At 43.1% G+C, this 27,418-nt stretch overlaps 2 protein-coding genes across 2 annotated transcripts in view; both read right to left on the bottom strand.

Annotated features, from left to right (window-relative positions):
- The window catches only part of TMEM168 (transmembrane protein 168), a 30,621-nt gene extending 29,599 nt beyond the window's left edge, over nt 1-1,022 (bottom strand). The window contains exon 1 of the mRNA XM_041727656.1: nt 810-1,022. The gene's annotated coding sequence lies outside the window, so the exon portion shown is untranslated. The remainder of the gene's footprint in view (nt 1-809) is intronic.
- A 22,350-nt stretch (nt 1,023-23,372) lies between these two features.
- Nucleotides 23,373-27,418, bottom strand: part of BMT2 (base methyltransferase of 25S rRNA 2 homolog) — an 87,837-nt gene continuing 83,791 nt past the window's right edge. The window contains exon 5 of the mRNA XM_041727783.1: nt 23,373-26,587. Coding sequence (XP_041583717.1) covers nt 25,958-26,587 — 630 coding nt within the window. The 3' untranslated portion in view covers nt 23,373-25,957. The remainder of the gene's footprint in view (nt 26,588-27,418) is intronic.

Below are 27,418 nucleotides of genomic sequence, written 5' to 3' on the forward strand. Positions count from 1 at the left end.
TCCCCTCAGCCCTCCCTCAGCTTCCCCTCAGCCCCCTCAGCTCCCTCAGCTCCCCTCAGCCCCCCCCCAGCCCTCCCTCAGCTCCCCTCAGCCCCCCTCAGCTCCCCTCAAGCCCCCTCAGCTCCCCTCAGGCCCTCAGCTCCCCTCAGCCCTCCCTCAACTCCCCTCAGCCCTCCCTCAACTCCCCTCAGCCCCCCTCAGCCCTCCCTCAGCCCCCCTCAGCCCTCCCTCAGCTCCCTCAGCTCCCCTCAGCCCCCCTCAGCCCTCCCTCAGCTCCCCTCAGCCCTCCCTCAGCTCCCTCAGCTCCCCTCAGCCCCCCTCAGCCCTCCCTCAGCTCCCCTCAGCTCCCCCATCTCCCCCATCTCCCCTCAGCCCCCTCAGCCTCCCCTCAGCCCCCCCTCAGCCCCGCAGCCGGCGCTCCCGTGTCCTGCCCCGGGTCCTGCTCGCCGACGCGCTGCACCCTGGGCCCGGGCTCCGGCCGCAGCTGCCTCTGTCCCGTCTGCGGGAAGAAGCCTCAAAAGCGAAAAGGCCCAAACCGAGCACCGAGGTCGGGGGAGGTCGGGGGTTTCGGGGCTTCGGCTCTAGGAATCACGTTAACTCCCGGGCCCGCGACGGGGAGTCAAGGGCCCCGAGCACCCGGGCTCTCGGTCCTGCCCCCGCCGCCCGGAGGCTCGCGGCCACCTCGGCCCCCCCCCCCGCCCCACTGGCGCTCCCAGGGACGCGCAGCAGCCTCGGCCCCACAGCCCGCGGGGCGGAGCCCGGGCGCTGCCGGGCGGGGGCCGCCCCCCGCGTCCCCGCCGACCCCCTACCTGACTCGGCCGCCGCCGCCCGTGCGCGCCCAACCCCCGGAGCCGGCGCTGGGGCGCGGGGGGTACGGGAGGGCGCGGGGGGGGCGCGGGGGCCCGGCCTGCGGCTCGCGGCGGGAGGCGGCGCGGCGGGGGGGCGAGGGCCGCACGCACTAACGCAGGCCGGCCTCGGGGGAAACTTTCCGGGGGCCCGGCCCGGGCGCGGCCGCCATGTTGCCGCCGCCGGATCGCGCCGGTACGGAACGCCGCCGGGGTCACGGCGCGCCGCGCTTCCTCCGAGCCCCGCCCCCCTCCCCCCGGGCGGCCGGACCTGGGACCCGCGGCGGGCGGGGGACTCGAGGCCTCCGGGACGCCGCCGCCGCCGCCGCCGCCGCCGCCGCCGCCCTGGGCAGCGCCCGCAGGACGGGCCGCACGGGGGCCCGGAGACCCCCCAGCCCGGCCGCCGCCCCGGCCCCGCGGGCCCGCCTGCCCAGCCGTCTCGCCCCGGCTCTCCCTAGATCACCGCCCGGGGCTTGAACCTCCCACAGCACGGGGGTCCCAGCTCTTCCTGCTCCAGGCCCCCCGGCCCGTACACCGGCCCCCCAAGCCTTTACACCATCCCCCCAGCCCGTATACCGCCCCCCGGCCCGTACACCGGCTCCCCCATCCCGTACACCATCCCCCCATCCCGTACACCATCACCCCATCCCGTACACCATCCCCCCTATCCCGTACACCATCCCCCCATCCCGTACACCATCCCCCCCATCCCGTACACCATCCCCCCTATCCTGTACACCACCCCCCATCCCGTACACCATCCCCCCTATCCTGTACACCATCACCCCCATCCCGTACACCATCCCCCCCCATCCCGTACACCATCCCCCCCCATCCCGTACACCATCCCCCCATCCCGTACACCATCCCCCCCATCCCGTACACCATCCCCCCCATCCCGTACACCATCCCCCCTATCCTGTACACCATCCCCCATCCCGTACACCATCCCCCCTATCCCGTACACCATCCCCCCTATCCTGTACACCATCACCCCATCCCGTACACCATCCCCCCCCATCCCGTACACCATCCCCCCATCCCGTACACCATCCCCCCATCCCGTACACCAGCCCCCCATCCCGTACACCAGCCCCCCCATCCCGTACACCAGCCCCCCTATCCTGTACACCATCCCCCATCCCGTACACCATCCCCCCTATCCCGTACACCATCCCCCCTATCCTGTACACCATCCCCCCTATCCTGTACACCATCCTCCCATCCCGTACACCATCCCCCCATCCCGTACACCATCCCCCCATCCCGTACACCATCCCCCCCATCCCGTACACCATCCCCCCATCCCGTACACCATCCCCCCCATCCCGTACACCATCCCCCCTATCCTGTACACCACCCCCCATCCCGTACACCATCCCCCCTATCCTGTACACCATCACCCCCATCCCGTACACCATCCCCCCCCATCCCGTACACCATCCCCCCATCCCGTACACCATCCCCCCATCCCGTACACCATCCCCCCCATCCCGTACACCATCCCCCCCATCCCGTACACCATCCCCCCTATCCTGTACACCATCCCCCATCCCGTACACCATCCCCCCTATCCCGTACACCATCCCCCCTATCCCGTACACCATCACCCCATCCCGTACACCATCCCCCCCCATCCCGTACACCATCCCCCCATCCCGTACACCATCCCCCCATCCCGTACACCATCCCCCCCATCCCGTACACCATCCCCCCTATCCTGTACACCATCCCCCATCCCGTACACCATCCCCCCTATCCCGTACACCATCCCCCCTATCCTGTACACCATCACCCCCATCCGGTACACCATCCTCCCATCCCGTACACCATCCCCCCCCATCCCGTACACCATCCCCCCATCCCGTACACCATCCTCCTATCCCGTACACCATCCCCCCCCAGCCCCTACACCATCCCCCCCTATCCTGTACACCATCCCCTCTATCCCATACACCATACCCCCATCCCGTACACCATCCCCCCAGCCCGTACACCATCCCCCCTATCCTGTACACCATCACCCCCATCCCGTACACCATCCTCCTATCCCGTACACCATCCCCCCCCAGCCCGTACACCATCCCCGCCTATCCTGTACACCATCCCCTCTATCCCATACACCATCCCCCCATCCCGTACACCATCCCCCCATCCCGTACACCATCCCCCCATCCCGTACACCATACCCCCTATCCTGTACACCATCACCCCCATCCCGTACTCCATCCCCCCTATCCCGTACACCATCACCCCATCCCGTACACCATTACACCATCCCTCCCAGGCCGTACACCATCCCCCCAGGCCGTACACCATCCCCCCTATCCTGTACACCGTCCCCCCATCCCGTACACCATTACACCATCCCCCCTATCCCGTACACCATCCTCCCATCCCGTACACCATCCCCCTTATCCCGTACACCATCCCCCCTATCCTGTACACCATACCCCCATCCCGTATACCATCCTCCCATCCCGTACCCCATCCCCCCTATCCCGTACACCATCCCCCCTATCCCGTACACCATCACCCCCATCCCGTACACCATCCTCCCATCCCGTACACCATCCCCCCCATCCTGTACACCATCCCCTCTATCCCGTACACCATACCCCCATCCCGTACACCATCCCCCCAGCCCGTACACCATCCCCCCTATCCCGTACACCATCCCCCCATCCCGTACACCATCCCCCCATCCCGTACACCATCCCCCCAGCCCGTACACCATCCCCCCTATCCCGTACACCATCCCCCCAGCCCGTACACCATCCCCCCATCCCGTACACCATCCCCCCTATCCTGTACACCATCCCCCCCATCCCGTACACCATCACCCCATCCCGTACACCATTACACCATCCCCCCCATCCCGTACACCATCCCCCCTATCCCGTACACTATCCTTCCTATCCCGTACACTATCCCCCCATCCCGTACACTATCCTTCCTATCCCGTACACCATCCCCCCATCCCGTACACCATTCCCCCTATCCCGTACACTATCCTTCCTATCCCGTACACCATTCCCCCTATCCGGTACACCATCCCCCCATCCCGTACACTATCCTTCCTATCCCGTACACCATCCCCCCATCCCGTACACTATCCTTCCTATCCCGTACACCATCCCCCCATCCCTTACACTATCCTTCCTATCCCGTACACCATCACCCCCATCCCGTACACCATCCCCCCATCCCGTACACCATACCGCCGTCCGGTACACCATAACCCCCCTGGCCTGTACACTGGCCCCGCATCCCTTACACCGCCGCCCCATCCCGTACATCCCCCCCATCCTGTACACCATCCCCCCGCCTGTATACCGCCCCCCAGGTGGTACACTGGCCCCCCTATCCTATACACCATACCCCTCCAGCCCGTACACTGCCCCCACAATCCTTACACCTGCCCCCCCATCTCGTAACACCCCTGCCCCAGCAGTACACCGGCTCCCCCACCGGCTCCCCCACCGGCTCCCCCAGCCGGTGCACTGACCCCCCATCTCGTACACCGCCCCCGCATCCCTTACCCCGCCCCCCCAGCCGGTACACCTCCTCCCCAGCCCTTACACCATCCCCCCAGCCGGTACACCTGCCGGCCGTCACCAGCCTTTCTTCCTAAGGGTCCTTCAGACGCCAGGCCCTGATGCTCATTTATACTCTGAACTCACTGAGTGAACCTAAGGGGATGTTGCTTAGGGACCACGATTCACAACAGCTGTGGAGTCCAGTGTTTGGAGTTTGGCTCCTCTTAATATGTGCGATTATGTTCCTCTGTCAAAAAAAAAACAAAACAAAAAAAAAAACAAAAAAAACTTTCCTTGCAAAGATACTGTGAATGTTCGTCGAAACAACAGGCCTTCAAAAAGTGTGAATTCCTCTCCAAGAAGCCTTCCCTGCCAGCCTGCCTTCTATCCTTCCCATCCTTTTCTGCTCCTTGTAGGTCTCAGGTCACTTAATCTCCCTCTGAACCCCAGTTTCATTGTGTGTTAACGGGATACTAGTAACATCCACCTTACAGAGTTGTTGCAGGGATCAAATGAGATGATGTATGTAAAAAAAAAATAGCTTAAAACATCTAAAACCCTTAGATGTTTTATCCTCTTTAGGATAAGGCTCAAAATCCTTCAACAGATATGGACCAGTTCTGTAGCCTGGCCTTTTTTTTTTTTTTACCTCCAGCTTGACCTCCACAACACCTCCAAATTGTCTGCACCCCAGCCTGCTTTCACATCCTCATATGCCAGGACATGTCCAGTTTTGCTCACCATTAAATCGGCCTGGTGTAGTGCACGATATAGGGTTGGCACTTAAACATTAAACAAAGAGTACACAATAGGCCTTCAACAATCATGAGTTCTCTCCCATTTATTTTCTGTTCGTACCACCTATACTTTTCCTATCTCCGCTGATAGAATGTGAATTTCTTCATTTTCACGTAATAGACGCTGGGGATTAGAGTGGGCAGCAGATCAGTAGCGATGAAGCACTCTTAGACTCCCATCCCTCCTATGTAAATAAAAAGTGTGAGTGTCTGTCCAGATTCCTGTCTTAACTCGAAATGCAGTTACTAGCCAACTCCCAAATCTGTAACTCTGGCTCTCTGGGGAACACGTGTCACATGTTTCTACTTGAATACATTGCCACCACTTCTCATCCAGCTTACCCTTTCCTGGATGTATATAGATGTGTACGTGTATATGTCTACATACATATATTTGTTTGTTTTGCATGCCTACCCTCTGAATCACCATTCTGTGTTTGCAGAATTCCCCACCTTAGGAGTCTACTGGCTGAATCTGAAATGCCACATACTGGTTCTACCAATCATGTACACCAGCCGGGAGCTCTTGACTCAGAACAGCAAACGCAGAAAGCCGTGTGCTTCCTGGGCAACTGCAGGAATATTGCTAGGTCGGCTCCTGGGGCAACAGTGAGGGGGGTTCTAGGGGTGAGCATCCAGCATCCAGGACTAGTGGCGTCAGTGACTCAAGGCGCCTGTGCATTCCTATAGCCACCCTAGAGCCCCCTCCCATGGGTCCAGTGGTCTGTTGTTACCGGTTGTAGTCTCTGACCATGCAGGTCTAATGCTCCCTTTCCAGCCATCCTCTGAGCTACTCCGTGTCCTCTCATAAATTTCTTTTCTGCTTAAACCACAGCTGTTTCCTCTTCCTTAGCACTATGGCTCCTCATTAAAACAGTGCTTTTTCATCTTCCTCAAACATGATCCACAGCCTGGTGACCTTGAAACTCTCTTTGATGCTTGTTATCTTGTCGGTATACTTTAGAATACTTCAGTGAGACGTGTATGTGTTTGAGCCTTAACTTTAATCTGCACACTCCAGGGTGGATAATTAGCATTTGAAAGACTAATCAGGAATCTTCACTACAGAGATGGATGCACAAGTGCTTCCAGTATCACGGTTAATCTGCACTAGAGGTATGTTAATTAACATAAAAGATTATAAATAATTTTTCATTGTGGAGATAACAGGTGTTGGAGATATGTGGCTGGTTAGAATAGTGTACAGGCACTTTTTTTTTTGGCATTTCTGTTCTTGCCTACATGTAGTACGTGTAAGCATCTTCTGAATATGGCACACCGACAGCCTTTAGAATGGCTCCCTGAATCTAGAACTCTGTTTAGTACTTTGGCACAAGATATTTTTTGTGTGTAGTATTTTGTTTTTTTTTGTTTTTTTTTTTTTGCGCCTGCTTGTTGATGATGGTCTATGTAGTTGCATGAAGCCTGCAGACTTGCTTTTACTGGAGGACACCACCTAATAGTGAAGGAAGAGAGGGTAGCCCTCATCAAGCTTTAGTTGTTGAAGGCTGCCAGTATTTACTGTAAGAACCCGACAGTTGTGAAGGCCAAGAGTTCGTTTTCATTCACTACGTGTCTTGCATTTATCCTTTCTTTTCAAATTCCATTGTCACTACCCTCGCCCCTGAATTACTTCAGTAACTTCTGTGGTTTGTCATCCTGATGTCAGCCTCAGCCCCATCTCATCCATCACACTGACTGATACTCTCGGAGCACTGTTCTGGGTCACTTCTTAGATTAAAACCAATGACTTCTACAGGCTACAGAATAAAGGCCTAACCCCCCCACTCGGGCACCTGAGGCCCTCCAGGGATGAACTAAACCTCCCTTTGCCTGGTACTATTTATCCTGAAATTAGAAGTGTTAGGGTCAGGGCACCTGGGGCTCAGATGGTTAAGCAGCTGCCTTCGGTTCAGATCATGGTCTCAGGGTCCTGGGATCGAGCCCCACACCAGGGCCCCCTGCTCAGCGGGAAGTCTGCTTCTCCCTCTCCCTCCGCCCTTCACCCCTGCTCGTGTGCACTCTCTCTCTCTCTCTCAAATAAAGAAATACAATCTTAAAAAAATAAGTATTAGGGTCAATTTTTGCCATCTGGCACATCCTCAGCTGAACACCTGGACATAAAACAGCCACCTGGGAAGCCTCTCCGTGACAGGAGGTTTCAAGCAACAGATCCGGATGGCAGTGTAATGATCCTAATAGCAGACATAGCCATTCGTGGACACATAGTTCCATGCAGGCAAGGTCTATGCTCCAGGCCAAAACTTTCACCCAGAGGAATTAGTTCAGACTAGGAACACCTGTGGAAAAAAGCATTTAAAAAAATCAAGAGAAGGAGGGAAGGCAGCACCCGTGGCAGGAGAGATGGATCATTTCTATTTCGGGCCTCTGTGGCGCAGAGTCGTGGAGGAGTCCTACAATATTTCTTCCTATCTCCTCTCCCATTTACCCTCCTACGTCTTTCAAATGTTCGATCCTGTTCCAGAGCTGAACCAACTCGGGTTCTCCGTCCGTGATCTGCTGGGTCTACTCCCTTGTTAGGTCTGTGTAATACTCGGAGATTACAAGGTGCTTTCACCCATGTCCTCTCATTCACTCTCTACGAAACCAGATGATGTCAATATCATCATCATTTTATGGGTAAAATAACCAAGGTCCAGAGAAACTACTGTCTCGAGCAGTGACCTCAGTCTTTTGGCTTCAAGTTCTAGGTCACCAAGCGCGGTTTTCTAAATACCATTTCTCTCTGCGGGGGAACACAGGTATTTCTGCCTCATTGGTGCTATAAATAGTAAGCAGCAAAGGGTTACAGTGTTCAGTCCCAGCATGCTCCTTAGAATCATCTCGAAGATTTTTAACCTACCCCTGTGCTCAGACCAGATCAATTAAATCAGTCTCCTCTGGAGTGAGTTCCAGGTAGATGGTGTGTTTTCTTAAAGACCCTTCCTTCCCCTGGTCTTGCCTCCCTCCCCAGGGATTCTAATGTAAAGCAAGGGTTGAGAACCACTGGGTTTGTTTTTTTTTTTTAAGATTTTATTTATTTATTCATGAAAAACACAGAGAGGAGAGACAGAGAGACAGAGACACAGGCAGAGGGAGAAGCAGGCTCCATGCAGGGAGCCCAACGTGGGACTCAATCCTGGGACCCCAGGATCATACCCTGGGCCGAAGTCGGCGCTAAACTGCTGAGCCCCCTGGGCTGCCTGAGAACCACTGGGTTATTATCTCCCTCAGTGCAGTGGTTCTACAAGTGTGGTCCCCACACCAGATGTATCAGCACCATCTGGGAACTAGTTAGAAATACAAATTATCAGGCCCCACCCCCAGATCTACTGAATCAGAAACTCTAAGGGTAGAGCCCAGATTTTAGGATTAGGTACTACAGGTATGTGTATCAAAAAGCTCAACAACCGGGGCTTAATACCACTTTATTTCTCACAAAAAAGTCTAGAGGTAGGTGTTCTAGAGCAGATGTGGTGCTTCTTGGTGTTAAAGATCCTGATTCCTTCTCTCTTGTTTTCCTTCCACTCAGAACATGGCTTCCTCAGAGCAATGTGGCTGCTTAATTTCTAGCTCTCATTCCTGAATTCCAATCAAGAGAAAGGAAGAAGTATAAGAGGCAAATGTACTCCCGTCACCTTTACTTTAAGGACACTTCTTGGAAGTTACATGAAACCCTCCAGCTTCTATCATTTTGACCAGTATTTAGTGTTCATAGAATCAGGGGAAAGTTTCAGGGTAGCTATATGCCCATCTGAAAACCAGAGTTCTTGGGGTGCCTGGGTAGCTCAGTTGGTTAAGCGTCTGCCTTCTGCTCAGGTCATGGTCTCAGGGTCATGGTAAGGGCTCTGCAATGACCCCTCGGGCTCTGGGCTAAGCATTCAATGGGGAGTCTGCTCATCCCTCTCCCTCTGCCCCGCCCTCCACCATTCATGCTCATGTGCTCTCCCTCTCTCAAATAAATAAATAAAAAAAATCTAAAAAAATTTTTTTTTTAGTCAAGAGTTCTCTTTCTGAGAAAGGGGGAAGAAGAAAGGGGATCCCTGGGTGGCGCAGCGGTTTAGTGCCTGCCTTTGGCCCAGGGCGCCATCCTGGAGACCTGGGATCGAATCCCACGTCAGGCTCCCAGTGCATGGAGCCTGCTTCTCCCTCTGCCTGTGTCTCTGCCTCTCTCTCTCTCTCTCTCTCTCTGTGCGACTATCATAATAAAAAAAAAAAAAGATTTAAAAAAAAAAAAAAGAAGGAAGAAGAAATAATGGGGAGAAACAAGCCATGTTTGCCAGTTTACACTTTTTCCTTATATCCCTAATTCTCAAGTCAGAAAATAGATGTCATTATTGTTTGAGCCACTTTTGACTTGCCATTGACTATTGCCATTATCTCATTAGCACTTACTCTGTATTAATGATGGCAAATATTGCAACATATAGCTCAGCCATGATTTAGTTAACCTTTTCCTTAATTTGGAGAGTTTAGGATGTTTTTGATTTTTGTTATCAAATTCTACAACTTTGGCCCATTGCACTTGTGATATGTTACATTTCTGATCATCTTTTTGGAATAGATTTCTAGATAGGTAAAAGAATATGAATATTTTTAAGGTCATTAATTTGTACTGCTGATTTTCTTGTCGGAAAGAAACCATTCTGTGGGCCCGGTTGTCTCTAAGGCAACAGAGAGCTTTGTTTTAAACATTTTTTATTTTTTGCTAATATTTCTTTAACATTTTGAGAATAATGTTTTTTCATTGCATAGATTCTTGCAATCTAAAGATGAAAAGCCTGGTGCCAACCTGAGTCCCATTCCATTGTAGTAATATGCCTTTTCTCTCTCTTAGCTTTTTGAAAACTGTCTTTATCCTAAATCTTCCGAAATTTCATATGTGGAAGTTTAAGAAAACCCTATATTTTCATTTAGCAATCCTTTTTTATTGAAAGATTCTAATCATTCTTAAATTCTGGAAAAATATTAGCATTATTTTTTCCAGCATTTCCTTTCTCCTGTTTTCTCTATTTCTTATTTGGAACTCCAATTTCTAAGATATGTTGGAACTTTATCTGATCTTCATGTTTCTTCCATATTTTTTACCTCTTTATTTCCTTGTGCTCTTTTCTGGAAGAATTCTTCAGTTTAATCTTACAGCCAGTAATTTATTTCTTAGGCCATTAAACTTTTTTTTTCCTAGGCTTTTACTTTCTTTTTTTTTTCTTTTTCCTTCCTTCCTTCCTTCCTTCCTTCCTTCCTTCCTTCCTTCCTTCCTTCCCCCTTGAAATATCTGCTATCCTTAATGATCTCTGTTGTTTTATGGCATTTTCCTCCTTTGAGGATACTAAGCATGTATGTTTTAACTTGTATTCTGAATGCTTATTTTACTCCATTTCGTCAGCTTCCAGGTTCTTCCATTTGTTGGATTTGTCATCTTTCATGGTGTTGACTTTCTTTAGGTATTGGTGGAGGGGTGGTGTGGAGAATTAGAGAGGAAGACAAACCATGAGAGACTCAACTCTGGGAAACAAACTGAGGGTTGCAGAAGGGGAGGTGGGTGGATGGATGTGATGACTGAGTGACAGACACTAAGGAGGGCACGGGATGTGATGAGCACTGGGTGTTATACTATATGTTGGCAAATTGAATTTAAATTTTTAAAAAATTTAAGGAGCTTCTCCCTTTGTCACGTGGGCTTTCCGGCTGTGGTCCCTGAGTCTTCCCATTTTAGTCTTTTAGACTGAAAAAGTGTTCCTTGCTCTCTGTTCTTAAAGAGGCTTCACAGTTCTCTGGGGACTTACCTTCCAATTTTCAGTGCAGCTGTATTTATATTAAGTGATTTAAAACATATTCTCTATTATTTCTCTGGAGTCAGTATAGGAAGGAGCTATTATTGCATATGCTGATTTTGCCTTCCTGAATTTTGTTTTCTATTTTCTGAGTCTCACTTTATAGAACATATATTTTTTAAAATTTGGCCATTGCACTAAATTTTTTAATATTAAGCACTTTTTTCTAAAAATAATGATCACTTCCTTGCTTTCCATTTGTTTTCCCTATTTTTAAATCCAGATTTAAAACATTGTTTAATAATTTTTGTTTAAAGTAAGTGGTGAAAGCAGGTCTTGGCATGTTCCTGACATTAATTGAAACACTTCTAGTATTTTCATCGTTAAATATAATCTTGATGGTTAGTTAATTTAAAGGAAGTATTTAAAGAATATATTTTTTCGGGAACCCTGGGTGGCGCAGCGGTTTGGCGCCTGCCTTTGGCCCAGGGCGCGATCCTGGAGACCCGGGATCCAATCCCACGTCGGGCTCCCGGTGCATGGAGCCTGCTTCTCCCTCTGCCTGTGTCTCTGCCTCTCCCTCTCTCTCTGTGACTATCATAAATAAATAAAAATTTAAAAAAAATAAATAAATAAAGAATACATTTTTTTCAATCTTATTTAACTAAGAAAATTTTCATTGTGTGTTTTGTTTCAGATATTGGTTTTGAATTCAAATTCTTTTTAAGATCTTTTGAGATGTTCACATGGTTTCCTTCATTGATGCACGGATAGGTTTACCTCTCATACTAACCACTACTATTGATCTATCCATGTGATTCTGGAACAAATCCTCATTGGTCTTTCAGTGAACTGTTAAATGCAGTATCCAAGATTTTATATTTGCTATTGATATGTTTTTAAGTGAGGGAGCATAGGTTTTATTTTCTAGTATTATCTCTTTTAGGTTTTGGTGTAAGTGGTATATCTGTTCTATTGAACAAACTGGGTAGCTTTCCTCTTTTTTCTACTCTATGCAACAGATTATTTGGTATGGAAATCAGCTTTTCTTTAAGTTTGAGGGAACTAAATCCTAAAGCATGTGGATCTAAAGGTGTCATTTTGAGAGGTAATTCTTTGTTACTATAACATATTCTATGCTCACTGGTTTTACAGATTTTTATTCCTGGTTGAGTTTATTTTAGTAATGGATATGTTTTCAGAATATTGATCCTTTAATCAAGATTTTCTAATTTGGTAGTTTAAAAAGTATCCCATATCACTTCATATATTTAATTTATAAATTTAATTTTTGAGAATTTATTTGATATCTTTTTTCTGTTCCCCCACATACTTTCCCAAAATATCTTGTCCAAAGTGTTGTACTGGTTTATTGCCCAATACAACTTACAACAATAAGTCCCATTAATTCACAAGTTTGCCGTGAGAATTAAATGAGTTAATATATGTCAAGTATTTGGAACACTGCCCAACACAGAGTAGGTTCTCAGTTGCTAAGCCATTTTCCTTTTTATACAGATCAATAGAGCCTCTCAGGGCTTCATTTAGTTTTCCCCTTCTCTCATTTTTCAGATCAGCTGCTTGATTAATACCCTGAGCTCAAGACGGATCAGAAACCTTGTTATGAAGCAGGAGGAAGGGAGAAGGCTACAAATACTCAAAATATAATATCCTTTCTTTTATCTTTATCATATATAATTATAAAAATAAAGACAAAACAATCATGTTTGACTTTTATAAGTAAAGAAATTTAGCTCAGCTTTGCCTTTCTCTGCCGGTGATTACTTGTCCACATATCCTAGGAATATTATAGTTTTCTTTGAAATGTGTAACAATTTTTATGAAAGTTGTTTATGCTTTATTTCTGCGGGTTACTACAGTTTCAGTGTTCACTACCTCTCCTTTCATACTATAACCCAAATTATATCTGGCTCAGTGGCCCCCAAACTGTAAGGGAACTATTTAAATACACAAACTTTGAGATGCCACATAAAACCTGCTGAATAAGAAGTTGTCGGGTTGCTGCCTCCATCCTGGTATTCTTTAACTTAATGTCCTCATTCCCAGATGATTTTGAATAACTGCTATGTTTGGGCACCACTTTTCCTGCCAATAGAAAAATGAAACTAAAATTTCAAGACCAGGGAGGATAGTGGTGGAGAGGTGGTGGCGTGCTTGACCAAGATCCCTTCTCCCTTAGTTGGGACACCCAGTGTTCTACTTCTCATCCTACGTCTCTAATTGTTCTTTCTTTGAATTGTCTGAAACACTGGTCTAGTACCTCCTGAGTAGATTTTTCTCTAAAGTCCATTTTGGTCTTCTTTTCCTTTCTCTGCACCCTCAGCTAGACCTTGATGTCAATTTGGGCTGCCCTGCAGCCACCCCCAAGCCTATCCCCAAGCTCTCCTGAAATCTGGCCATGTGTTTTACTTCCCTAAATGCAGAACCTCCCAGAGCGAACTCCTCCTCTCTCCTCACCCCTCCCTCATGTATTTATTCTCTACTCATAGCCCTGGCTCCAGCTGCCTCTGCCCTCTCTGTCCCTACGTCTCATTTCTTTTGCAAAGGACTATAGCGTCCAGCTTCTACTTAGTGCATCCTAGTATCCAGCAATCTTCCTAGGATATTATTTATTACATGATTCTTAGGCTTGAAATCTTTGTTACTTTGCACTCATTTTGTAAAGTCAAAATTTTTAGCCTGATAAGCAAGATTCTCCAAAAATACTGCCCTAACTATGAAACTTTTAATTCCTAATAATTTCTCTTCAGGGGCCTAAATTCTATGAAATGGAAAGATTCCCTAATTCAAAGCCCTTATTTCCCCTTGTGTGTTCATATCTCACTCCTCTACCTAGAATACTTCTGCCTCAGCTTTACTTGTTCTAATCTTAGCTTTTCCTTCAAGGCTCATTTTGAATTCTAGGAACATTCCCTGATTGCCCCAATGCTATTTTCTTCCTTTGATTTCTCCTAGATTTTACCTGTTAGGTGACTGAAGTCACCTCACTTTTTTTTTTTTTTTTTTTGTATTTTCCTTTCCTTGTTGTTGTTATAATTGCTCTAAAATGTACAAACTTAGGGGCACCTGGATGGCTTAGTCGGTTGAGCAACTGACTCTTGGTTTGGGCTCAGGTGGTGATCTCAGGGTGATGAGTTTGCTCCTGGCATCAGACTCTGCTCAGTTTGGAGTCGGCTTGAGAGTCTCTCTCTTCCCCTCCCTCTGCCCGTCCTGCTCTTGCTCTTCCTCTCTCTCTCTCTCTCTCTCTCTCTCTCTCAAATAAATAAACCTTAACATGCACAAACTATACTAATTTACACGGTGCAGGCCACTTAAACTATATTGAGTCATATAGTTTACAAGTTCCCCTTCAGCGCTTTGCCAAAGCCATTCGAGCCTGCAGGATAATAGTAAATAGTATTACTCTTTAATAAACTGTCTCCTTCTAAGTCAGGATTTCTCCAGATGCGGGCCATAGACTAAGTACAGTCAGGTGGGAGCTCGTTAAAGCTGAAGGTATCTGCACAAGAGCCCAGGCTTCTGGAATCACCATCTCATGGCAGTGTCACCTAGGAAGCTGCCCTTTGGTCATTCTTAATCATACTAAGTTTTGTGAATCATTGATTTTATCCTCTTACCATGTGTCAGTAGGTGTTCTTATACAAATGTATAATTTTGCTTTTTTTTGGTTATGTTTCTTCTGTTATTCATCTTGATTTTTTTTGTTTTTAGCAATTATCTTGGAGACGTTTGCAAGATAGGACACAAAGATCCCTGTGGGGTTTGGCTTTAATTTATTGGGATGCCTGGGTGGCTTAATGGTTGAGTGTTCCCCACAGGGAGCCTGCTTCTCCCTCTGCCTGTGTCTCTGTCTTTCTCTGTGCCTCTCATGAATAAATAATAAAATCTTTTTTAAAAAGGATTTTATTTATTTATTTGGGAGAGAGAGAGGCAGAGAAAGAGAGCACAAGCAGGGCGGAAGAGGGGCAGAGGGAGAAGCAGGCTCCCAGGGAGCCTGAGGCAGGACTCCATCCTAGGCCCTGGGATCATGACCTGAGCCAAAGGCAGATGCTTAATTGACTGAGCCGCCCAAGTGCTCGAGTTGTATGTTTTTATACCAAAATTTCTGGTCCCTTTTCTCTTTCATATGAAATTTTTTCAGCTTATAAAATCAATACAAAAATCTTATTTGGAAATTGAGATTGCAGTGGATTATTGATTGATTGGGGGGAGATTTGACATTTTCCAAATCTTGATGTCTCCCCAAATCACAGACTTTTCTGAAATTTAGTCTTCCTGACAGGGAGTTGGCAGGGTCTGTAGCTATTTAGTCTTATATTTGATAAAGTTTTAGTATGTTCTTCATATAGGTCTCGATTTTTTTTTTTTAATGTTTGGGTTATTGCTAGTACTTGTCATAGTTTTTTGTGCTGTTAGTTTTGCAACCACAAATGGGATTTTTTTCGTGGTATTAGCTAATTGGTCCTTGATCCTTGATGATGTATAGGAAAGCTAACCTACCAAACTTTGGTATTAAGTCTAGCAGTTTTTTGGTCATTTCTCTTATACTTTTTAGTCAGTGATCTGTATAGATAATGAGCTTTATCTCTCCCTTTCCAGTGTTATACCTCATTTATTTATCTCCTTTTACTACATTAAGTCTGTACATTGAACAGTCACAGTGCAACTGGGCATCGTTTTTTTTTTTTCCTCCTTAATGAAAGGCTTCCAGTGTTTCTTCATTATGAAGTTTTCTATAGGTTTCTGATAGATTCTTTTGTCATGTTAGGAAGGTTTTCTATTAACCTAAGAGCTTATTAAGCCTAAGAGATTTTGGGTTTAATAAATTCCTTTTTCAGCATCCAGATGATCATAGGGTTTTTCTCTTTAATTGATGGATAGAGTGATTTACATTATTCCTTGCTTGAATTGATTCTTGGAAGAAAAAGAGCTCTCTTTGATATTACTGAATTGTGTCAATATATGACTTTTAATTGTTTTTTTTCCTCAGTATTTTATTTACTAGTTTTGCACTCATAGTTGTAGCTGATGTGGCCTGTGAAACTGGCAGAATAATGGCCTTCCAAAGATTTCCCATTTCATGAAACCTGTGAAGAGACAACTGCATGTGATGAAAGGAACTTTGCACACGTGCTTTAGGTTAAAGACCTTCTGATAGGGTGATTGTCCTGGATTATTCTCATTGGCCCAATCTAATCAGGAGTCCTTAAAAGGGGAAAACTTTTTCCAGCTGCAGTTAGAAAGACGCAGAGAGAGGTATGCTGAGGACAGTAGGAGGTTTGGAGCTATGACGTGAGCAGGACTTGGCCTGACATTGCTGGTTCTAAAGATGCAAGGAGAGAGAGCTGTGAGCCGAAGAATTCAGGTAGTTTGCAGCTGGAAATGGCAAGAAAATGGATTGATTCTTCCTTGGAGCCTCCAGAAGGAACACAACACCTTCACTTTAATCCAGTGAGAACATGTCAGACTTCTGACCTACAAAAGTGTGAGATAATGTATTTTCTTTTTAAGCCAGTAAGTTTGTGGCAATTTGTTATAACAGCAATAGAAAATTAGTACAACTTGTAATTTTATCTGTGTGCTCTCTAAATTTGACTCAATTATAGCTCAAAATACTCTTTTTCTTTTTGAATTCTTTTCAATGCTTTAGAAGAGATTTTAGGGAAAAAACCCCACAGAAGTTCAATAAAACTCATCTGTAATAGTGTGAGTTTTTAAAAAAATATTTAAAAATATTTATTTGAATAAAAAAAAATATTTGGGAGAGTGAACACGTGGAGAGGGGTGGAGGGAGAGAATCCTCCAGCACTCTCGGCTGAGCTCAGAGCCTGATGCAGGGCTCCATGTCCCTACCCATGAGGATAATGAGCTGAAATCAAGAGTTGGATGCTTAACTGACTGAGCCACCCAGGCACCCCTCTCCTGCCTTTTTAAAGGAGAAAATATTTGACTTCCTTTTCAGTTTCTTTGTGACATGCCTTTTCCTTGTATTAAGAATTTCATGTATACGTTTTTGTCTTTCTTACTAGATGGAAGCTTCTTGAAGGTGTAATCTGACTTATCTCTGTATCAGAACTCAACATGTAAAAGAATGCCTAGCACAGTGAAATGCAAACACTAAACCTATGCATATTTTATTCAATTTTATGCCCGTTGTTTATGAAATTATGTTCAAATACATATGCTCTTTCAGACAGCCAGATTGATGAGGCAACTTAGACAATGTGGTGAATGAGCATAAGCTTTGAAGTCAGACCCAAGTTACTTAGTGGCTAAGCCACTTTTCTAACTCTAACTTTAGACAATTGCTTAACATTTCAAAGACTTTCCTTACTAGTACCATAATGATGATAGTACTTTGGAGGCTTGCTGAGATCATGAAAATGAGGTATTGTTTGTAGAGCACTTAGCATATCTAACACATAATAGTTGCTTAATAAATGATACTTGTTATTATGAATATTGAAAGGACTTTATTTAGAACTGAATGGTATTTTTCAAAAATGTGTCTTTTCTGTTGCTCCTGTAATTTTCTAGGCTATTATGTATTTTCTAGGCTATTATTACTAAGTCTTCAATCTGTTCTTCTGTTCAAGGCCTCTGTAATGTCATACTTTAGTTGGTGGATTCAGACAAATATTCCCATGGATGGGCTTCTATTCGTAACTTGGAATGTAATAAAAGCAATAGTGGGTGTGCTTTTGTGGAGCTAGAGAAGTCAGTCCTTTAGAAACTGAACTATGTTTCAAGAGTTTTCTTCCCACTTAAAGATGAAATAACCCTAATCTCTTCCTACTCTTAAATAAATCGGTTACATTTATTCCTGTTAGGGAAGGTGATGAAAAGCCATGACCCCCAATTGACCTACGAGCTGGATCTGGTGGGTTGGAGGCTCCTCACACCCTCCCTGTCCTTGAAATGTGGATTCTGCTTGTCTTCTCCACTCCCACAGGCTGCTCCGAGAACACCTGAACAATACGCATGACTGAATCCAGTTAGGGTCTTTTTGTGAGCTTTAATGATTTTCATGAGCAGGTGTGGAGATCCATTCGCCTTGTTGCTGCCCAAGATGAGCCTTGTGTAATAAGTTCCCTTTGCTTATTAAAACTGTCACCGAGCAGTCCAGGTGGCTCAGTGGTTGAGCGCCTTCAGCCCAGAGTGTGGTCCTGGAGACCTGAGATTGAGTCCCATATTGGGCTCCCTGCATGGAGTCTGCTTCTCCCTCTGCCTGTTCCCCCCCCCCCCCCCACTTCTGTGTGTGTGTGTGTGTGTGTCTCTCATGAATAAATAAATAAATCTTAAAAACAAAACTATCACCTACCAGGCTGGGGTGGTCTTTTTCTTTGGTCCCTCCCTGCCCTTCACATCCAGGCCCTGTTTCAGATTTCATCTAGGAAGCTCTTGAGAGGGTTGTGAACCAACAGCTACTTCATATTAACTGCTGTCCTTTATATTTATGGAAACTCTTTCATGATTAATAGTTGAATCAAACCTACTGAGGAAGTGGTTACCCATCTTTCTGAATTCATCTTCTAGAGACAAGATGATCTTGGGTTGAGGTTTGTTTTGTAGTTTCCATTGAAATCTTACAGGGTAGGTTGTAGTGGATTGGGTATCCTCTATGTCATTTTCTGGGAATTCATGGGGAGAAAATTGAAGATGAGAAAATCAAATGCTATTTAACTTAGTAAGATTCTAAGGAGTGGGTATCAGATTTTGAATTGGTGGTGGATGGCGGAGATGAAATGGTCAATGTTCATGGGAGACACAGAATAGTTAGGACTAAGAAAAGAGGAATAAGGTTATTAATGGCTATTTGCTAAAATAGCATAATACACAGTTTCTATCATGTGACAAGATTGTGTTATTTGCTTTACAGAAACTTGGTAAACTTATCAGTAATCCTGTAAATGAATTTTGTGGATTAAGAAGCAGGTTCTATGAAGAAATTTGCTCCAAATCTCAGTGTTGAGTGGTAGAAACCTATCTGCAAAGTGGTTGGCATAATGTATCCCTTCCATGAATTAAGAAGCTGCTGGAGCACCACCTCTCTTGTGGAACTGGTCAATTGGCTCAATCTTCCTTAGATGCAGTAAAGCTAATGATTATGTACAAACTTCCATTCTTTCATTGCCATTGAGAGGGAGGAAGGGATTGGATAGCATTGACAGAGACATGGTAAGAAAGTATGATCTGAGAATAAGAACAAATGTAAATGGTAGGAGTAAATAGAAGGGAGAAAAATTTTATGGCTCCAAGTCCGTTAGTATTGATCTAAGTGACATTTTCTACAAACCAATTCAGACTTTTCTTAAGTATAAATTGACCTATATCCTAATTTTGAGAATATATTAATAGCAAAACTGAACCACTGCACAAAATTCATAAACTAAGATCAGCCATGGCCCTTTGTCACCTCCATTGCATTTTAAAAGGTAAGATGAATTTATAATAAAATTTATAATAAATACATATAAATTTATAAATATTTATTGATCACCTGCTTTGTTGCAAAACACTTGGCTAAGCTGAAGATACAGAATAGATGAGGGCCTTGCCTCTACATATAGACAAGGAAAAAGATAATTAGTTATGCAGACTTCACAGCGATGTGAAGAGACTACTTGATTATGTGGACTGGGAAGCACCCCTAGGAGGTGACATTTAAGCTAGCAACTGAATAACAAAAAATGAACTACTCCTACAAATCCAATATAAGAGGAAGAAATTCTGGGCCTGGTTGGTGTGAAGGTGAGCACAGGCTTGTTCCCCTCCTTCTCTCCCAGGACTTTATCATAGGGGTTAAGGAGAGAGCATGCTGGAGGTTGACTTGGAGAGGTGGGAAGGGGCAACATTATTGATGTTTGCACTTGCATGATGAAGAGGGATATTCATATTTGAGTAAATGGCCTCTAAATTGGTTATGGACATAATGCCAAGAGGCCACATGAACAGGTTCTGTTGCTTTGTACCACCAAACGCTGCAGTGCACTATGCTAGCCTGCAATTTTAAAGTTTTTGTTGTGGGATCCCTGGGTGGCCCAGCAGTTTAGTGCCTGCCTTTGGCCCAGGGCGCGATCCTGGAGACCCGGGATCGAGTCCCACGTCGGGTTCCCGGTGCATGGAGCCTGCTTCTCCCTCTGCCTGTGTCTCTGCCTCTCTCTCTCTCTCTCTGTGACTATCATAAATAAATAAAAATAAGTTTTTGTTGCTTCATATTAAAGCTAATGCATTTATTACATTGTCAGTCCTGAAAAGCACCTAGTACCTAGTCCAATGTAATCATGTAGTAATTAGGTCTCACCTTATAAGTATTGAAATAAATAGTGAAAGAAAACTTTGCTTTTAATCCTTGCCACAAACTGTATCCCCAACTTCAACTATCTATTTCACAAGTAATCCTCATGGTTATTTAGGGACCATAAGGCCTAGTTGATCAGTGAAAATTCATCATTACTCAAAAACTCCAAATGTATTTCTTAAGCAATACTGTGTATAATCTAAAATGACCTGTTTTATAAGAGATTGTACAAGAGCAAGATTTGTACTTGCTCCCTTCTGAATTTCATGCTTCACACTCTTTGGGAACTGAAATTAATCTATTGAAGTAGTATTATCCACCTGTATTTATCTACAATACTATGACCACACCAATGATGTTAAAAATGGTGTTGCTTGATCACATTCGAGGACTTGAGGGAGAAAAACATTCGTTCATTTCATTAAAAAGGACTTGTTTTGTCTTTTTGAAGTATAAAATTGGTATTAGCAGTTTTTGTATGTGTCTAGTCACAAGAGTAAAGAGCTGATTTATGACTTCCTAACTCCCATGACTCCTCATTCCAACTGGCACCATTCTCCATGCCACCAGGGTCCCCTCTATCTTGGTAATACTTCTGGTTACACAAGCTCCAAACGATCACATTTCCTCTTGATAAAATTGTTTTCCTATTTAAAATTCCCAGGTCCTTACTGTTTCTCCAGTAGTCTCTTTGGGACCTTAATCTGTGCTAATGCTTCAGTGAGTTTAGAAAACAAAGCTCTATTTTTATAGTCAAGCCATAGCCTTTCTTTCAGGGCTGTTTCCTCAAGCATTTCATCTTGCAGGCAGGCTCTAGGAATTAGGTCTGCCTACCTCTCTTCTTTCCAGCAGTCACCCATCTACCTTTTTTCCAGGGAATGCTTCATCCATCCTTGGCTTTGGGAAACCTGTTAGTTCTTGGATTCCTAGTGAAAAAGCCTATGTCAATTAAGAGGCTGCCTTTGTTTTTATCTTTTCTATGTTGTACCAGTGTCTGCAAACTCTCTCATCCAAACACAGATGTGTTGCGGAACAGGAGTTTGAAGAACTAAATTAATACTGACCATGTTTGTATCCTTTCTTTGGGGGTACAAGGTGATAGGCATAGCTAAAATGTGGCTTTGGTTAGCTGTAAAAAATATCTGTAGGTGTGGGGAACAAATATAAAGAGCTTAAATGTGAACTCTACAATAGCTTCATATAGAATATCTCTGTGCCTACAAATAATTTTCTTCTGGATATGTTTCCCCCATGCCAGCTCAAAGAACTATAGAATGTTTTAAGGACATCACTGAATGATTAACTTGGTTGTGACTGCCTTTGGTAGGTAAGACATACATGCAATAAACATACGCAAGTATATTCTCCTGGCTTTTGTCCCTTAAAGAACTGCAAATAGACCTGAGTTTAGGAAAACTATTGGCATTCTTTTATCTTTTGAGCAATGCTCTCTACCATTTTTATGATTTATGTGGGCATTCTAATCCAATAATACTAAAAATTTGTTTTACAGCCTTTTAATTACTTATGACAAATTTAAGAAACAATTCTGCAGTCAATATCTATGACCCAATTCTTTGGATTTTCCTTTAACTTAAAAAACACAGAAATAGGTACCATCTTGCTACTACTGATGGACCCAATATTAGAAATTATCCAAATCTATGATGTAAAATACTTGTCAATATTTCTGATAACTAAAAACACTGACCTTAATCATGTTTCATATTGCAAAAAGCAGAATAGCTTTCTATTCCTATTTTCTCTTGACCAAAGGTGTTATGGTTAGAAAAACTCAAAGTAAGTTGAATACACTGATGCTGACCAAAAGTTACTGCTCAGTGGTACCAGATGTAGCAAGATTCTTGGTTGAAAAATGCATACTTAAATTTAGGATGATAAAACATTGAAATCTAAGTTTTAGATAGTCTTTCCAATTGTTGAAGTATGAATTTCTGTAATAAGAGAAATAGGGTTTAGAAAACCCAATACTTCCCTCCTTTTATAATAGAAGTCCTTAATGAAATTAACTATTGTAGCTTCTTTGCTTACTGAGTATTGTGTAATACAGTCCACCACTAATAATCTTGAGGGACTTTTTTTTGGCAGTGGATCATGGCCATGAAATTTTTGTGAACCATCATGAAGATGACTGCAATTAGGGTTTTTGGGTAAAAATCAAATGTTTATAATACATTCTTTGTAGTAAACACGTTTTTTTTTTTTTTTTTTTTTTTTAAGTAAGAAAAATTTGTCTTTCACCTTTGCTATTACCTGCCAATTTGTAACACCAAAAAGGAACCAACTGTTAGTGTGTGGACTCTTGGAAGATCACTATTTTAGCTAGCACTGTGCTAAGAAAAATGTGGGGAAAATGGAGCAACAGCCTGATGACCCTTTCCTACTTACCTTGTACAATCGGAATTGGTTTGTAGCTTGCACTCTTGTAGAGATGAATAATACATCCCTCTTACCTACAGTGTGTTTGTGATTTGTTAAGCAGCTGTGTTTAAAACTTTTCTGCATTGTTTCATTTTTGGTAAACATATTAAGGGACTTGAGCAGGGGCAGAGGTGTAAGGATCAGTAGGCAGTCATTCCTAGAGAGCGATGTTAATTATGTAGGATGCTTGTCTTCTCCATTAGATCAGCAGCTCCATGAAAGAGGGGACTGTGACCACATCCCTAATGTTTCCCCAGCATACTGGGTAGAATTCAAACACTCATTCAGTGGATAGAGAACTGTTTGACATCATGAGGAAGCCATCTGCTGCCACAAAGTAACTAATACACTTAATGATCTCTGACAGACCTAACTTTCAAGGAAAGTAGACTTGCAATGAACTAGAATTTATGCTGGCTGTTGTCCTGGCTCTTTGATAAACAGCATGACAATACATAACAATATGGCAGTCATTTGAGCTCTCTGTATCTTGGTGAATGAATTTCTGAAATTAAGGACTTTGAGTAGGTGGACCCAGCTTGAAAATTCTGGATGCCATTCAAATTCTAAACTGCTTCCCAGTTTTGAAATCACTTAACAAAAGTCAAAGAGCACAGAACTTTCAGGTTATAAGTAATAGACAATGATTATTAGAAAATTTAAAATTTTTAATAAATGTGCTTTGTTCACAAAATGTGAAAAAATACAACAAACACAAACATACATTTTCAGGTATGCCATCTCCCACCGTTTGGCAACTACGATATAAACCATTTTGGATCTAGTCATGATCCTGAAGAATCTAACCGAATATCATTTAGTTTGAAACTCCAAATATTTTGGAGAATCCTGTTATGAGACAGGAGATGCCTTAAAATTTACTTATATCCAAATGAAATCACTCTCAAGAGTACCCACACAGTATTAAAAGGCTCTGTTAACTTCTCTTGTCATTACATATATAATCTGGCACCAAGCCACAAGGACTGCTTATATTTTAACACTTAAATGTTAAATTGGCTTTGGTGGAATATGTATTAGTTTAAATCCTGTACCAACCTAATTTGAAGCTGAATTTACAGTAACAAATGATATTTATAAATCCAAACAAATTTATACTAAGTGGGAGTAGGTTTTATAAAGAGACTTTTCTTTTAAGTACTACTTAAAATAAATCATGCACACTTTGGAGCATAAGCAGAATCAACATCTGTAAACAATCAGAAGAATTTATAGCACCAACATTTTAGCTGTAACACAAAGGCTGACTCCAAGGTCATACTTACACCAGCCTCTCAAAAGCGCAGTTTTCATTTACTTTCAAAGCATTTTAATTAGATATATTGTTTGCCTTTAAGATTCTATTCAGCCAAATCAAAGGAAATGGGCAGTATGGTAAAAGAGGTACTACGAAAATACAGTTTTGTGTTACCTGAACACAGTGGGGGATTCCCCCCCCTTCTTTTGGGGAAGATACAAGATATGACCTGTAGTACTTAACTGGAAAGAGAAGTCAATTCTAATTATTAAGGACTCAGGCTATTGAAAGTAAATGAAACATTTCAAATTACTTTTGGCATAGTTGAGCAACCAATATTTATTGCATTCATTCAACTGACTTTTCAGGTTAATTACAATCCTGTTACTTTCATTAATTTAGAATGTGAAATTTAATTTGAAGTATCAGGTATATATATCCAAACACTGATATCTTAAAGGGAAGTTTTGTCTTTCTAAATAAAGTTTGACATTCAAAGTTAACTACAGCAACTCACAATAAGCACAAAAACATCAGTTTTACCAGAGTAAAGAAGTGCAGTTTATGAAATTTAGGATCAACTATTGAAAATGCAAGTTTCCTTTAAAAACACCCACACACACACCCCCCCCACACACACACACACGCACACACACAACATTAACCATGAATTCTGAAACTGTGATATTTCAGTGCAAAAACCTCAGTATGAGGTAATTTTAATGTAATAACCACTTGAAAAAAAATCCACACAGTGGCACTCTTAAAAATGACAGTTTACATGACAATTGCTGGCTGACAAGACAATGTGGACCAAATGTTCTTAGCTATTTAAACTAATCTTGTCTTGTTTGGACTTATTTTTCTTCTTAATCATTTGCTTCTGATTCAGAAACACAAAGTTATTTATCAATGTGGAAAGGGAAAATTCCCACAGCCAACTAACGGTTTATATATTGAAAGAAAATTTCCTGCTAGAATTTTCATAGAAATTAGAATATCGAAAGGTCAAAACCATTTTATGAGATTGCTAGCAGAGGGTTAATTTAAAATGTTTCTATATAATTCCAGACTTGTAGTGCAGCACACCTCCTTAATGGAAAGGTGAGGACCCTAACAAGGTTGGTCTAGACAGAACATAAACTCTAACAAGTGCAAACCCTTTCACAAAGGTGTTTCAGGTCAGGATTGAGTATTGTTCCTTGCTTAAATAGAAAATTTTGTAAATGAAAACTAAATTTAAAAAAGGTAAGAGTGAACTCTCACAGTTAAATATACTTAACACCAAGGCCTAAATCAATATGAAAGATACGAACATTCTACTTTGGCAATGATGTTGATTATACTGTACTAATGAAATTAGAATACATACTTGGGGGAAATCTTTCCCCAAATGTCTGATGCTGCCAAATGAGCAAAAAAGAAAACAAATTATCAATTCCAAAATGTTGATGAAATGCTGGATCATCAGACAAAACTGCAGAAAATGGCTTTCTGTAACAGATAACAATTTAGCTAGAAAAGAGAGTAAGTGCATCACAAAACAACTAAACCAATCTATCTCTGTGTCACATTTAACTTGTGAGTCATCAAAGTGCAAGCTACAGCTTTCTACATATCTTTCTCATTGCAATGGTTTAAAAGTCAACACTGAAAGATTAAAAGAAAATACATAGCAAGTTATGCTTCACTTTTCACAATAGCACTAAAGAAAAAAGGTACCTTTCTATGATATCTTAGTGCTAAATGCTAAAGTAACAGTGGTTTCTGCTATGACAGGAGTCACTCTGCATGAAACTTTAAGCTTTCTATATAAGAATAAATTTTAAAATCCAGAAGTAGAAAAAAATAGCAAACTCTGTAAACCTTTGCATTTCTTCTATGCAAACCAGGTTTAAGTACTGAGTTCATGTTAGTATTTCTGATTAGTGTAAGCAATTAGTTTAGGAGTCTGGACTGAAAGGGCCTTTTACTTTGATATTAACTTAAAAGTAATATAGGATCTTCTAGCTCATAGAAAGGAATAGAGCTGGCTTGACTTTCTCCAGAATCTGAGTCGTATGGAGCATCAGGGAGCTCTGTGAAACCATATGCTAGTTGTTCATCTTCTATATCTGATCGAACGTAGCACGAAGGATTAGAATATTCCTCCTCTTCTATACTGTTGAAATCTTGAGGAATATATAACATCCCTGGGTAGTTCCTACTAACCAAGTCACTTGTGGTTTTTAGGGAGGTTTTTCTAAATGCCATCAAATGCATATGTGAAAATTTTGAATACTTGAAACGTTTAAAGCCCAGGGATTCTATAGCAATCTTCCAGCTTTTCATCATCATAGCATGACGGTTCTGATGGGAGGAATCAGGTGTGATGATAAGCAATAAACCATTTAACACTAACAGTTCATGGGCTTTCTTGCAGCAAATCCACCGTTGGTAAGGCGATGGAAAATAAGAAAGGAGGAGAGAGAAAACCACCACATGGAAAAGTTCTCCAGGAAGAGAATCGATAGGGTTTTTCAGCTGCTTCAAAAAGGCATCTATAGCATCCTGCGCAAGCTGGAGTGGCTGCTGAAGCTGCAAGTTCAGGAAGTCACATTTATATACACTCTGCAGAAAGGGAAAAACAAGGCCTATTAAGAATTTGAGGACTGACTTCCAATCCTATTACACAAATTTTACACCAAACTATGTCACAGCATTTCTACATTACCCAAGCTTCAATTTTGAATCTTTGCCTTCTACATTATTCCACTTGCACATACATTCAAACTAAACTTATTAAACACTCAAGAGTAATTAATCAACCCCAGAGAATTTCTACTCATCATTAAAAAAAATTTTTTTTAAATAAAATATTTCTAACAATTTGAAGTTTAATTTGGGCAAGAATTTACAAGAAAGATTTATCTAAACTTAGTCCTATTTACATTCACTTCAACATTTACAGTTAACAAAGACAGGCCAGTATAAAAACTTTAAACAAGAAATACCATAAAATAAAGATGAATCAAAGAGGGTAATGAAAGGGGCATTATAAATTTGTAAAAGCACAGCACCAAACTTTTTAAGATCATGAAAAATGTCTTTAAACCATTAACTTGAATCCTCTTAATGATTTTAATGTTATATTCAATTTAAAAGTTAATACTTATTTAAAGTATATGTGAAAGTTAACTTAGATGACCATGGGAAATACCACAACAAATGAACACACAGCATTGCATAATTTGCTGAATATTACAACTCCATGGAAATGATCCAGAATAAAACAGTTCAAGATTAGATAAAAATTAGTTGCCCTTTTCATATAATAGTTATTAATTAATAAAGATATGGGCTAATACCTTATTCGGTCTTTTTAGAAAGATTTTATTTATTTATTCATGAGAGACCACAGAGAGAGGCAGAGAGAAAAGCAGGCTGCATGCAGGGAGCCTG

The sequence above is a fragment of the Vulpes lagopus genome, chromosome 13 (genome assembly GCF_018345385.1).
Source record: "Vulpes lagopus strain Blue_001 chromosome 13, ASM1834538v1, whole genome shotgun sequence".
Classification (NCBI taxonomy): domain Eukaryota; kingdom Metazoa; phylum Chordata; class Mammalia; order Carnivora; family Canidae; genus Vulpes; species Vulpes lagopus.